At 39.8% G+C, this 14,451-nt stretch overlaps 1 protein-coding gene across 1 annotated transcript; it reads left to right on the forward strand.

Annotated features, from left to right (window-relative positions):
• Window positions 1-881: 881 nt before the first annotated feature.
• On the forward strand, window positions 882-5,428 carry LOC126393444 (uncharacterized). Its single transcript, XM_050049630.1, has 6 exons — window positions 882-1,054; window positions 1,728-1,998; window positions 2,123-2,251; window positions 2,390-2,530; window positions 2,627-2,658; window positions 4,358-5,428. The coding sequence occupies exons 2-6, from the start codon at window positions 1,731-1,733 to the stop codon at window positions 4,505-4,507; spliced, it is 720 nt and encodes a 239-aa protein (XP_049905587.1). The 5' UTR covers window positions 882-1,054; window positions 1,728-1,730; the 3' UTR covers window positions 4,508-5,428.
• Window positions 5,429-14,451: the final 9,023 nt, after the last annotated feature.

Genomic DNA, 14,451 nt, shown 5'->3' on the forward strand with positions numbered 1-14,451 from the left:
TATAACCCCCCCAACCTCTTTTGGTCTCTGTTGGTTAGCTGTACTGGGAATTGATGGGTTTTGAGGGTTTTTTCCCGTAACATTGCAGGTGCTTGTGCTTGCAGGTGACTTTTGTTCCTCATGAGCACCACATATGGTCAAGCCTATGCTGGTGTACTCTTTGACTGTTTCGAGGATGCGCCATGACACTGGTAGAAATACAGGTAGTTCTTGTTCTTGAACTCAACAATACTGATTAATCAAGTAAGAACACTTTGCATGTTTTCCATTCCCTTCACAGTGGCAGGGATTATCATACAGTGTGTAGACATGCACCAAGTAAGAACTATGCAGACGAAACTAATGTGCTTTCATAAACAAAGGCAAACAAACAAATGAGCTGTTGCCTAACCAAAGATATTTCCTGTTAGGTAGCTGACATGATCACAACAAAGACAGGTAAAGCAGACAGTGAGGGCTGCCTCTTTCAGGAGCAGTGGAAAGGTAAATACTTTTTCACTGAAAAATATCAAACAGTTGCGTTTGTCCCATTTCTATGGGATTTTAATTAATTAGTTCGTTAATTTACGTCATATTTATTTTTTTAACCCATGTGATGCAAGAAGCAGCTGGCCCCCAAGTGTGTTCATATAATCTAATCTGGCCCCCAGTCAAAAAAAAGATTGGACACCCCTGCCCTAAACTCAGCATTTCCCCCCCTTTTTTTGTGATTTGATCCACACTTGGCACGTGGACAGTGAGCCCGGACACTCGCACTAACATATTTCATTGCGCAGCGCTTCAGAGCAGGCCGACACCATTATAAACTGTGTTGTATGCTGCTTGTGTGTTCTTTCTACCTGTACTGATACTGTAGTGAGATTGTGTGAGAGACTAAGGAAGTGGGCGTGGCTTTACATCTGCTTCTCTTGTGCGTAACTGTCAGAGTGAAAAACCGCAGGCGCAGCGAGCTGCTTTCTGTTGTCCATAAGTCGGAAACTTTTTTAATATTGCCTTTTTAGAGTCTCTTGAAGTTTTTGTTCGACTACAGGACGATACGTCGCACCAAATAAAGGTAAGCTATGTGCGCTTTTATCGTGCCATAAAGAGACTCTCCAGATGTGTGTGTGTGTGTGTGTGTGTGGGGGGGGGGGGGGCGTTGTTAAAGTACAGAGGTATTCGTGTGAGTCGACTTTCGAGTTCACATCTGTGCTTGTATATGCATGGAGAAATGTCTCAATATTAATCCATATACAGTATTAGGTAAACGTTTTAGTCACTTACAGATCATGATAAATTAAGCTATTAATGCAACCAGTGGATAATCGCGTAAACGTGAAGATAATTTGGGTTTTTGGACTGTTAAGTGGAGAAAACACAGACAAACAGCGATGAAATCAAAGGGTTAAAACGTAACGAGCATTAACAAGTTGTTTTTTTTTGTACGAGCAGTATTTTCCTTTACGATGATATGACATATTTTCACACATTGCCGTGGTCAGTTTTGGGTTCAGATGATTTAAAGAATTTTACGACTAATTCAGGATGAGTAGAGTTGACGGTGGTCGTGCTCATTTTAATGTTTCTACTTTGTGTGTTTTCCAGTCATTTCACAAAATAGCCTAAGGCAAAAGATTTTGGGCAGTTAAATAAAACATAGCCTAACTTTCAATTCAGTGTGAGTGAAGTTCATTATTTTACAGGAGAAAACAAACAAATCCACATGAACCTTTTCTGTCTCACTGCAGATCATGGACAAGCTGGAGTCAGTGCAGCACAACCTCTGTATGTGGCTTTCAAGTGACCCAGATTACATCCTTGACAAGGGTGGGGATATTTTATCTATGAATGAGTTCCGTGAGGTACAAAGGCAAAGCAGTGCATTAGATAAGATGAAAGTACTTTTGAAAATAATAATGCAAAAGGGAGGAGATACCCCTCAGCACTTCTTGGACATTCTGAAGCAACATCAGTCACATTACCAGCATGTGCCGCAGCTCTTTAACCCTAACACTGAAGGTAAAGATCTGTCTGCACTATGAGAGGGCCTCAATGCATCTGGTTTTCATCAAGTTAGAGGAACAAGTTTCACTTTTTTAGGAATTATACCTAAGTCTCCTGACGGTGATTGTTATATTTACAGGCTCACCCATACCAACAGTGTTTGCTGGTGGAAGCAGTGTTGTTACCGCCAGAACCATGAAAAATATTAAAGCAAAAAACATCAACATAAGGGTTGAAACAGTGAGCAATGCAGGAAGCCGTCCAAATGGTAAGCAGTGATATTTCTCAGGTATTCAGTGCAATATGAAATCATGAACTGAAAGTTGTGAAATACATAACTTGTGCTTCGGTAAAGCTCATTTACAACTCCATTTTTTTTTAAATGTTTTTTTTTTTCTACTATCAGGAACTACTGTTGGACAGGTTCCTGGAGCAGATTATACAGCCTGTGATGGCAGTATCATTTGCGGTGACACACTGACTGATATCGAGGTTGACGGTGAATTCAATTTATCAGCCTCTGTGACACCATCACAGGTATGTGCAGGTAACATTTAACTAACTGCTTACTGGTGATCTGTTTATTGAATTTATATATTCTGTCTGGAAGTTTCAGCTAATCCCAACACTGCTTTTCTCTCAGAAACAGTAGATGAGACACTGCCATCCTCTCAGGTACACACACACACACAGACACATACAGACACACTAATCATAGTAGAACACAGTCAAGGATACTTTTTTATGCCTCTGCAGTAGAGTCAAGCTGAACAGATGGATGAGCCAGGTAGTGGAAGAAGAAATTAATCTTCTCTAAATAAGATGCATAGTTTGCACCAGTCTTTAAAGGAAGACTTTTGACACTTGGCCAAAAAATAGTGTGTAACACTTAAGTTTTTTTTTAATGGAAAAGGAATATAATGTGTTAAGTATGGAGCTTTAGAGGTGTTATCTTTGGACAGAGCCAGGCTAGCTGTTTCCCCCTGCTGCTGTCGAGGAATAAAGAGACTCAACACATGGGATTGGACATTTGAGAGTTTTCTTGCGAGAAAGCCAAAGATTTGATACAGCATGAAATTTCATAGTGTCTAACAAACAATCATTATCAGACAAAACAACTCTACACATTAAGAGGGGCTTTCCGTTACATAAACTCTTTGTTCCTGCCACGGTTATCTCGCCCCAGACACACAATTGCTTATTGTCTGTTGTAAAAACCAAAACATGCTGTAGATAACAGATATGCTTTTTATAAACTGGCAACATTAACCTTACCTTTTTCTTGCACATACACAGATGTGGTCGAGGTCAGGTCAGGTCACTTGCCCTCAGTGTTGGGCAAGTTACTGTCTAAATGTTATATATTACATTTTACTAATGAGTTATTTTACATTATTACTCTGTTTAGAGTAATAAGTCCAATCCATTCATCCATTCCCATACAGTGGCTACCACTTAGTATTAAAATATTCTTCTCAATAGCCTTGGACACATGGATGGTCAGGCAGAGGATCAAAGTTTAATAATTATGCTATATATATAAGTATATTTGAGCCTGTATGTGAAACAAAATTAAAAAAATATTGGTTAGCACAAAAAACAGAATGGCGTACGATCAAGTCACTATGACAGGGGCAAATTAATACTCCAGAGCTGGAGGACCCGCCTGCCAGTTCAGTTCAGCTACAAGAGAGTTAGGCATAAGAACAGGACTGAGTGTTGGCGTTGTTCTGCAGTTGTAGGGGATGTGAATGAAGACACATCCAACATATAACATCATCCAGACGTTGGAACAAGGCAAAAACAAAGGCCAGCTCTCTTTGACCTCCACTTAATCAATAAAACAACCAATCACTGCTTGTACTTTATAGAACATTTCTCGTGTCCTTGCTCCTATATGGGATAGAGGATAAGTCTCTCTTTGGACAAAAGCGTCAGTTAAGTAAATCTAAATTTTTAGGCCTGGTCCAAGGATGGGCTGAGCAGCCTCGAGTTAGAATGTCTGTTGAGAACTTTAGCTGTGTTTTCCTACTTCTGAGCAAAGCAGCTATTCATCCAAGAGACATCTTTTAAGTCAGCTAAGGCAGACGAAACTGTTGATTCTTCCATCACCACTTCAGTACCTGCTTATGCTGTTCAGGGAAGCTTATTTTAGCATTCAAGGGGAGAGAGGGAAGGACGTACTGCCAGTGACAAAGACACACATTAACACTCAGGCAGACATTTAGAAAACGGGCAAGCTCCACATGCACACTTACAGTACAAACCACACACCGAGGCCGAAAAAATATTGCTCAAAGCTTTGTCCCACAGTTGCAAAATGTAAAAACCTCATTCATTCAGGACTGATGAACAAAACCTGCTGTCTTTACAGGGCCCTGCTGTGAAAACCATCACTGAGCACAAGTTGGAACTCATTGACTGCCTGAGGGCCGATCACTCCTTCATTCTGCAGCATGTGCACGCCAAACATATCGTCACGGACAGACAGTATCAGAATTTGAAGCATATCTTACAGCCATAAGAAACTGTTACTAACCTTATCGATAAATTGATTGTAAATGGTCAAAATTCCTGCTCTCTATTCCTTGAAGTTCTCAAAGAGCCTGATATTCTCAAGACCTATCCACAGCTCAGAGAAATTACAAAAAAAATGTGCTAAGCAACAGTGGAAGTACAGTGTATGAACTAGTAATGGTAATGCACTGAAAAAGACAACTGTAGGCTAAATTGGGAAAATCTGGCTTTGAATATATTGTGGATAAAGTATGTGAATGATGTGGTTTTATATTCTATGTGTTCTTTATTTTATACTTTGGTAATGCTATCTTTTGAAAATCAATCTGATTAAGCAGCAGTAATATGACAGGGATTGTTGATGGGATTCTCTTACATGAACTGGACAAATGGGCTGCTGCATGTAATCTACAGAGCCAGTAGTTATTTAGAAGTGTAAAGGTTTTGTTTCTTGGATTTTTTTGGTTTATTTGCAGTGTATTTCAAATTTGTGCAATGCAATGACCATTAGAATTGAAAATATTAAACTTTTAAGAGTATTTTCTAATCAGGCTTCCACATTCTACGTCTAATCACGGAGATGTGCCAGTAATATAATAGGGGACTGTACTTTATTTATCAGAGGGGGATGGTGGCTGGGATGTGACTTCATATTTGAGTTTTGATCTTCCTGGGAGCTACAAATATTTTTAGAGCATAGGTGCAGGACAGCCACACACAAAACCAACAAATTCAAAATATCAGCCAATCAGTCCCTAAGCATAGGTTTTAACCAGCTCTCTAAGAAACATGTTCTCCCACATTGATCAGAGAGTTTATGCATGCTATTACCCAAATCTGTCGATGTGATCCTGTCAGCTCTTAAAGCTATGCATCATTGTATCTCTTTGTCTGTCTCAAGTAATAAAGTATCAAATATCAGGAGAAATTGTCTATTCATTTTAATGAGGAAATATTTGCTTAACTTTTATTTGTGTAGGGTTTACCCAATGAGAGCATCCAGACACCACACAGTTAATTTTATTCACAATGAAAGGACATCGTTCTTGGGGCATGCCCCAATGAAAAAAAAAACAAAACAAAACAAAAAATGGTTAGGGGTGTCCCCGACTAAGAATTTTGAAATCTCATTGGTCAAGTCTTGCCTATCTTCAGCTATTTGTCAGATCATTTTTTGTTTGTTTTTTTAACTCATTGATCCATACTTTCATTTGTGACGTTGGTTTCCATTTTTTCCATACCAGGCCAAAGAGCTAAAACACCCAGTTCAACTTTTTGGCCTATTGACAACAAGAGCAACAGCAAAAACAGCAACACATAAAAGCTGGGTCTCATCTCCTCACAGCTCACACTCTGCCTTTTTATTTCCTCCTTTACTCCATGTAAAACATGGAGTAAAGGAAGAAATAAAAAGGAAACCATATATGAGACATGAGATATGATTATTCTATTTATTTGACTAATTTAAGTACCTATTTTATTGTACTGATTAATACTGTTTTTCATGACAGATTCTTTTCATTTACGTTTCTGTGAAGAAAGTAAACACATTGTGAGTTGATATTTAAATGTAAATGTTACTGGCTTCTAATAGGAAAATATTGCAGTGAAAATGAAAATATACAGGGGTACCTCATTTTAACATGAATTCCAACCCTTAATAAAGTATGAATTTAAGAGGTAGTTATTTCAGTCAGGTGAAACTAACTAGTTGACATCATGATAGAAGGTCACTGTTTAACCTAGCATGTCAGCACTGGAGCTATTTGTCAGATGAGGACTGAGGATGAATGGCTGAAACTTGAACTACAAGCAGTCCACAAGTAACATTCTCTACTTAACCTTTATCAGGCTCACATGGATTCAGCTTTCTGTCCTGTTTCCTCAAGTTGTTGATATAAACAAGGAAGCACCATCTTAACTGAAGTTTCCACTTGACCACCCTCCCAGAGACACACAGAAAATGACTGCCATCAGATGAGCAAGTCAGTAATGCTGGTATTTTACAAGATATTTGCCGCACCAAAGTAAACTTATTTTTGGCAATTTGTTCACAGCTTTCATGTACATTTCTAAAAAAAATACAGAGGTCTGGACCTCAGTGACCTTAACGGTGGATGCTGCCATGGTTCACAGAATCTACAATATTATTATTATTTTTTCCTTTTCCTGTAGTATTTTCTAACTTACACATAACTGGGAAGGCTGCCGTGACGTGATCAATGTGCTGGTGAGAATAAAGAAAGCAATAGTATAAAAACCGGAAGTTTATGTGAGGAGGCAGTTGACACAGGAATTTCCACCAGAAGACCAGTGTCAGGGACCGTGTGAACTGAGTGAACTTTGAGTTAGCTGAAGCTACGTTGTCATATTTCTTTTGCTAGACCTAACCTATGTGACTTTACTGTACGTAGGTACTTCCTTTCCACCTACTGAAGAATTTATGAGGTGCAATATTTGTCTTAATTTTGACACCTGAACACATTTTTCTTGCAACATTTAAAACAAGCAAGGTGTAAGGTACGCAGATCCAAAAAACTTTTACAGGTGCTGGATCACAAAATCTAACTAACTAACTAACTAACTAATCAGACAGGAGATCCGCACACTATATGAAAAGCCCCCAGAAATTTTAACTGTGCAGCATTTCAGCTAACAGAGATCTTTGTCAGGCATTGTCACCATCACCATCACAAAGCAGAGCAAGCCATATATAGACACAAACACATTCATCTCTCAATCCACTCAACAATCAGGTTGGGCCAATCAGAGCAGAGCTGAATGGCACTCTCTCATACTCCTACATGGTGGACAAAACATGTCTCCATGAAAAGGAACCAAAAACAACAAAAACAATACCATGCAAGCATACTGAATACAAATATCAGAAGTTACACTGAATATTTATCATAAATCATCCAAAAAACACCAATCATAAAAACATAATATGTAGAAAAACACATGGAAACAGTAGGAAAAAATAGTAAACCGTTGTAACTCTTTAAGGATACAGAGAGGTTTAGTCTGGCAAGTAGCCAGAATTTGTGATGGGACCTATAACAGGGAGTACAACACTAACAAGTAGGACAGAGAAAAAGGGGTGTTGCATCAACAGAAATAAACCTTTTGGACAATCGAAATTCATAAAAGGCATTTGTAAAGGTAAAGTAAAATCTGTCAGTCACACTTGTCCTTTTTCAAAATATAACAAATTACCAAAGAAAATTGAGATCAAACTCTAAGTTTTAGCCTTTAGGTGAGAGAGTATTAAGGGTAAAAATACAGAATGCCTCTCTTTGTAAAAGGATATTGTTGATGTCCCCTCAGTTTCAGGGTGTTTTCGGGTGTTCAGTATCCTCTGTGGATGAATGACTTCAGCATTTCGGCCATCACCAACTTGGTATTTTGGAGCCAGAAGTGACCGTATTTGGATAAAGAGTAACAATACCGTCTGCTCTGGGATGGCTGATAAGAAGTGTGTCGGTCCTCCTGGTGATGGGTAAGCTCTGACTATGAGATCATGAATGTCTGGAGCACTCTTGATAACAATGCACTGTTTCCAAACGTGCTTTTAAATGCAATTCATTCGCTGTTAGATTGAAACATCGCACAATTTAAATTACTGGAAGCTTTTAATAAGAGTTCCTCACAGATTTCACCTATTTTCTCTTTAAAGTGCACCACATTGACCACCTTAGAGGTTCTGGAAACCCCCCACCATAGTTTCATATAGGGCCTCCGCCCAAACAACGTTTTGCACAGAGATGAAAAAAACAGAAACAGCCCGGGCCTGCTTGTTTTTGCTAAGTGCATTGTGTTCATGCTTATTCTCAACCTTCCCCTCCCCTTGTGCTTAAACAAGAGTGAGAAGTCGTAAGGAGCTGCAAGCTTTTGGTTTCTATTGATTAACACTCGGAAACTTTTTAACATTTCATCTTTAGATCCATTTTTCATCCTGCAGTTTTTGGTCAACTACAGTACGGTAAGTCAAACCAAATAAGGGAAGGCTTTGTGCCCTATTTGTTATTTGTTGTGTCATTAATAGACTCTTCAAATGTGGATCTGGTGTTGGTAGAGTACACAGTCATCTTGTGAGACTTTTTATAGCATATGCATTAAGAAATATTTCAGTTTTGTTCTATAAAATGTATTTTTCAACATTTTTAACACTTAAAGATATGTTAAGTTAAGGTATTTATGCCAGCAGTGGATAATCACATACACGTGTTGGTTATTTTCTTATTTGAACAACTGGGTGAAAAAAATATGCAGAACACAAAGTACAAAGTCCTGGCAAAGAAGACTGTAGTATTGTATGATGTTTTCAGACAGCTCTGAGGTCTATTCTGTTATCTTTGGGTGCAGAGGATTTACAGAATCATACTTACAAGTAAACAGGATGTGTTAAGTTGATTGTCGTTTCTGGAATGTGTTTTCCTGTCCAGCACAGACTACTGCCTTAGACTTTTGCATTGTATTGTGTAATTATATAAAACATAATCACTGTTGATTCTGGGTAAATGATTTGAAGTTCATTACTTTACTGAAGGGAACCTATAAATCCCCATTAACAATCACAAATCTCTGCCAAACCGGCTCTCTGTTGAGTACCTTGTGCGATATTTTGTCATTACAGATCATGGACTTGTGGAGGCAAATCCTGGACGGACTTAGGGCTTTATGTAGATGCATTTCAGGTGACCCTGATTACATCCTTAATAAGCAGGGGATATTTTTTTTTTTATCTATAAACGAATCTCTCAGGGTACAACAGCAAAGCAGCACAGTTTAGACAAGACAGGTGCACTCTTTAAAAATAATAATTTTAAACGGAGGAGGTGCCCCTCAGTGTTTTTTTGACAGTCTGAGGCAGCGTCAATCACATGAGCAGCAGCAGCAGCAGCTCTTCAACTCCAACACTGAAACTAGTGTACAGCTCGTCTGCACTGTATAAGTGAGCCTCAGATGCATTTGGCTTAAATTAAGGCAGAAGTTCTAACTTTCATTTTTCTAAAAATTATAAAAATGTCCAAGGAACTGTGCCACACAAGTTATGACAACAAATCATTATTTACAGAATCAACCACAACACCAACAGCTGCTGATAATGGGGGTGTTGTTAGCAACAGAAGATTGGACAATGTTACAGGATCTTCTCTCAACATGAGGGTTGAAACAGTGAGTGGTGCAGGAAATCCTCCTTCTGGTAAGTATGAATATTTCTCATTTATTCCGTTCAGGATGAAATTAAAAATAAAAGTTGTAAAATACATTGCTGTGTTTTAAAGAAGCTCATTTACACCTCCATTTTGGTTTGGTCCCATTATAAAGTTGTAATGTTAAAGGTATGGCCAGAATTTTTGTTTTAAATATAAAGATTAACTAACATTATCAACAAAATGTGAAGTAGTAACCATTCTATTCAACAGTTCATCTCTGTATGGTGCTGCAGAGATATCAACTGAAATTTCCATGCTAATCATCTAGCCCCAGCCTGTGCTTTATTTGCAATACTACTTGTACCTCAAGAGGCAGTAGTGAGTCACTAGTGCCGCACGATTAATCTAATCACAATCGCGATGTCAGGCTGTGCGATTACATAACCACATAAGAGGCTGCGATTTGCGATTTAATGTAAATAAATGTTAACTTGTGTGCCTGTGAATGGGACTACCTCTCCTGTAGTGTGTGGAGTTTGTTGACATTACGCCCACAAGCTATCCTGGTGTGTCCAGCAGGTATGGTCAGGTGACCAGCCGGCGTGCAGCAGTGCTCAACACAGACGCTGAAGAAGAGCATGAGCACAACCATGGATAGGCTGAGTTGGTGGCGGAAAAAACGCGACATCTATTACATGGCGATACTTTGGATTCAGGTACGGCGACGTTGAACAGAAAGACGTGCTGTGTAAAAGTGTAAAAGTTAAAGTCGCCACATCCTGCGGCAACACGACCAATCTATATCAGCACTTGAGACAGCACAGAGAAAAGTAAGACGAATGCCTGCGAGAGAAAGACAAGCCCTGTAACGTTGAAGACAGAGACAACTGAAAGCCGCCAGAGCCTCATAAACAACATCCAAGCACAGTTACGCAAACATTTGTAAGAGTCACAGGGAAATCACAGACTCCATAACAAACTATATAATAACAAATGAAAAACTGAGCAATTTTGCTTGGTTTCGGCCCACTTCACATGCTGCTGTGTTGTGCTATGGCGTGCTGGTATTTGTCATTTAGGTGACAACGCCTGAACACAACACAGGCTCACTCCGCTGCGTGTACAGTGCCGTGCTACGCTGCTGTGTGAGCAGCGTGTTTGACTGCGCTCAGTCTGTTGATGGTTATTTACACTGTCCATAACAATAACTATGTCTCGTCAGGTCAGGTCAGTGCCCCCCTAATATAATGTAGAGGAAACACTGAATCAAGCAAGAAGACTAATGATACTTTTTTTTTATTATATTGAAATCGCAATCGCAAATCACGATATTGTCCACTCAAATCGCAATCGCACATTTTTATCAAATGGTGCAGCACTATGAGTCACTGTAGCCTCTCTGCCTTTAGCAGTAGTCTCCCAATGCCTGGTTCACACTGGCAGGAGCTACAGTTGAAGCACAGCATGCAAACATGCAAGTCACTGAGTCCTCCACAAGAAGTTCCTGCAAATGTTTCACAATAAAAGGTTGACGCTAATGGCAGTACTCAGCGGGTTGATACAGTGCCTCTGCTGTTTCATGCCATCATTTTTTCCCATTTAACTCTGTGTAGTAACATGTCTAGAGAAAATATTAATCTACAATTAAATGAAATTTAACCCTTTGATTAACTTAAAAAAAAAGAAAGCCATATGTTTGTGTATATTGTAGTGGGCTTCCATAGATAAATCAGTGTTTGAGAAAAGCTGGTATCTTTAGTGCAACTACTGACAACACAAATCTCACTGCAAAACATTCCAAATTGTGTCTATATGTGGTTTTGATGTGGCTGTTTTCTTGCTACTATGGTTTTGCTAAAACTGAGCTAAGCAAATGTGAAGACTATAAGATAGCAGTGTTATTTTGAATTGCCCTCAGTGTTTCAGCAGTTTGGTCAACTGTGTGTATTCTTGCCCTGCTATTAGTTAGTTGGCTTTTTTGAAACTGACAGCTGTACAATTACGTTGTATCAACCCATGAATTATTACATATTGATTGGTTCACTATATTGTAACCACTTGGCATCACTGTTATGAGAATATTGGAAGGTTGTACATTTTGGAGGACATTGCAAGGTTTGTAGCATCTAACTATACACCTCACATCTTCAACAGGGAGGAGGAGGGTGGGGGGAGGTGAAATGCTGCCCCCTATTTGATTGAAGCATGTGGCAAGGCATTGCACATTGCACCTTTAAACATATGGGGCTCTAGTTTCCTGGCGCAGCGCAGGGTGGCGAACCCCGTGCAGAGCTAGTTTCGACCAGCGCAACCCGAGGCGCGCTCAGTTTGGTAGTTTGGCAGACCGAGGTGCGCTGAGATGGGTGTGGCGGCGCAGCAGGTGTCGACAGATCCAGCTTGGCGCAGTGACAGTTTCGTGCCAAAAGGCTTCGCCGAAGGTGCACTAAAAGCTCGCCAGCTGAAACCACGTCTACTGTCAGCGCAGGCAGAGCGCAGCTGGTGTAAGCCGAAGTTTGGCTGACCGGCGGACAGTGCGCACACGTCACCAAAACCTCACAGGCAGGTTTCCAGAATATCAGGCACATTAACGATGCAATAAATACCCAAAAAACCACTATTCAATGCAACTATCTGCAATCAGCACATAAATGTATCTCTATATCGACTGTCCCGTCACATCTGATGTCAGATCAAAGGGGATTGGCACCGTTTGGCACGTTTGGCACGCGTAATGGAAACCCAACCTGATTTGATTAACACAGCTGCAAACTAATGAGTTCACATCCCTCTCAGCCAACCACAAACAGCCACAGCATCAGATAGGGAGTATATATTCAGCATCTGTCATCTTAGAAAAGTCAAAAGAAAAGAAACAGAGTGAGACTGCGAGAGAGAAAGAGAGAGCGCGCGCGCACGAGAGAAACGCAACATTGATTTACAATTGTGGTGACCTCCTCCCAGGCTACCTTTGCATCATCAGCCCGTGGAGGTCTGCTCGCAGTTCCGTATATTCGGACACTGCGAGCTTGGACCTCCCGGACCAAAACATTAGTTTCCTCCTGGGAGAAGTTTGGCTGTCTGACGCTGCTGCTCTCTTCTGCCATGGCAAATTGAGTAAACTCTCATTACACGCGCGGCGCATTTAAAGGCGAGGAGAGGGGCTCATTTGATTGGTGTGATGTGTGTAAAACCCGCTCCACGCCTTCTCTCCTCCCTCTTTCTGACTTGCGCAGGTAGGAGGGACGGAGGTGGGAAAGAGGAGTAGCTGCACCAGCGCGCACGGTGTGCCAAACTTGCAAAATCCGCCTGGCAACACCCAGTTGTGTTCGCCCGGTCTGCGAAACTAGAGCCCACGGTTTGGTACAGGAAGTTAAAGTTTGAACTAAGCTGTTTTTTCTTTTTTTTTTTTCTTTCAGGAAATCCTGTTGAAGAGAACTCTCAAGCTGTTCTCACTGCATGTGATGGCAGTGTAGTTTGTACTGACAGAATCACTAATAGCACGTTTAAAGGTGACATGGATTTATCAATATCTGTGAAACCATCACAAGTACGTGCAGTTACATATTTATTCATTTTATATATTCTGTGTGGAAATTCCAGCAAATTCTAACACTGCTTTCCTCTCAGGGACAGTAGATGAGACACTGCCGTCCTCTCAGGTACAGTATATACACATACAGTAGTGGTAATAACCCTCACACAGTAAAATGCACATTGTTAGGTTGGTACTTTAGTTTTTGGGGAGTTGTTTTGAAGCGTATCTTTCAGCCAGAAGAAATTGTTACTAAATTTATTGATAGATTGATTGTAAATGGTCAAAAATCCTGCTCTCTTTTTGTCCAAAGCTCTGAGAAAGGACAAAAAAAAGTGCTAAGCAACAGTTGAAGTACAATGTATGAACTAGTAATGGTAATGCATTGAAAAAGACAACTGTAGGCTAAATTGGGAAAATCTGGCTTTGAATATATTGTGGATAAAGTATGTGAGTAATATGGTTTGATGTTGTACGTGTTCTTTATTTTGTACTTTGGTAATGCTATCTTTTGAAAATAGATCTGATTAAGCAGCAGTAATATGACAGGCTTAAGACCTAACGTATTATCTGTCAGTGGGAGATATTAACAAATGTTGATGGGATACTCTTACATGAACTGGACAAATGGGCTGCTGCATGTAATCTACAGAGCCAGTAGCTATTTAGCATTGTAAAGGTTTTGTTTCTTGGATTTTTTGGGTTTATTTGCAGTGTATTTACAATTCATGCAATGAACTGACCATTAGAATTGAAACTATTAAACTCTCAAGAGCGTTTATTTAACAGGCTTTCAAACTCTACGTCTAATCATGGGGACAAAAATGTGTCAATAATCAGAGGGGGATGGTGGCTGGGATGTGACTTCATATTTGAGTTTTGATCTTCCTGGGAGCTACAAATATTTTTAGAGCATAGGTGCAGGACAGCCACACACAAAACCAACAAATTCAAAATATCAGCCAATCAGTCCCTAAGCATAGGTTTTAACCAGCTCTCTAAGAAACATGTTCTCCCACATTGATCAGAGAGTTTATGCATGCTATTACCCAAATCTGTCGATGTGATCCTGTCAGCTCTTAAAGCTATGCATCATTGTATCTCTTTGTCTGTCTCAAGTAATAAAGTATCAAATATCAGGAGAAATTGTCTATTCATTTTAATGAGGAAATATTTGCTTAACTTTTATTTGTGTAGGGTTTACCCAATGAGAGCATCCAGACACCACACAGTTAATTTTATTCACAATGAAAGGACATC

This window comes from Epinephelus moara, chromosome 7, assembly GCF_006386435.1.
Source record: "Epinephelus moara isolate mb chromosome 7, YSFRI_EMoa_1.0, whole genome shotgun sequence".
Lineage (NCBI taxonomy): Eukaryota > Metazoa > Chordata > Actinopteri > Perciformes > Serranidae > Epinephelus > Epinephelus moara.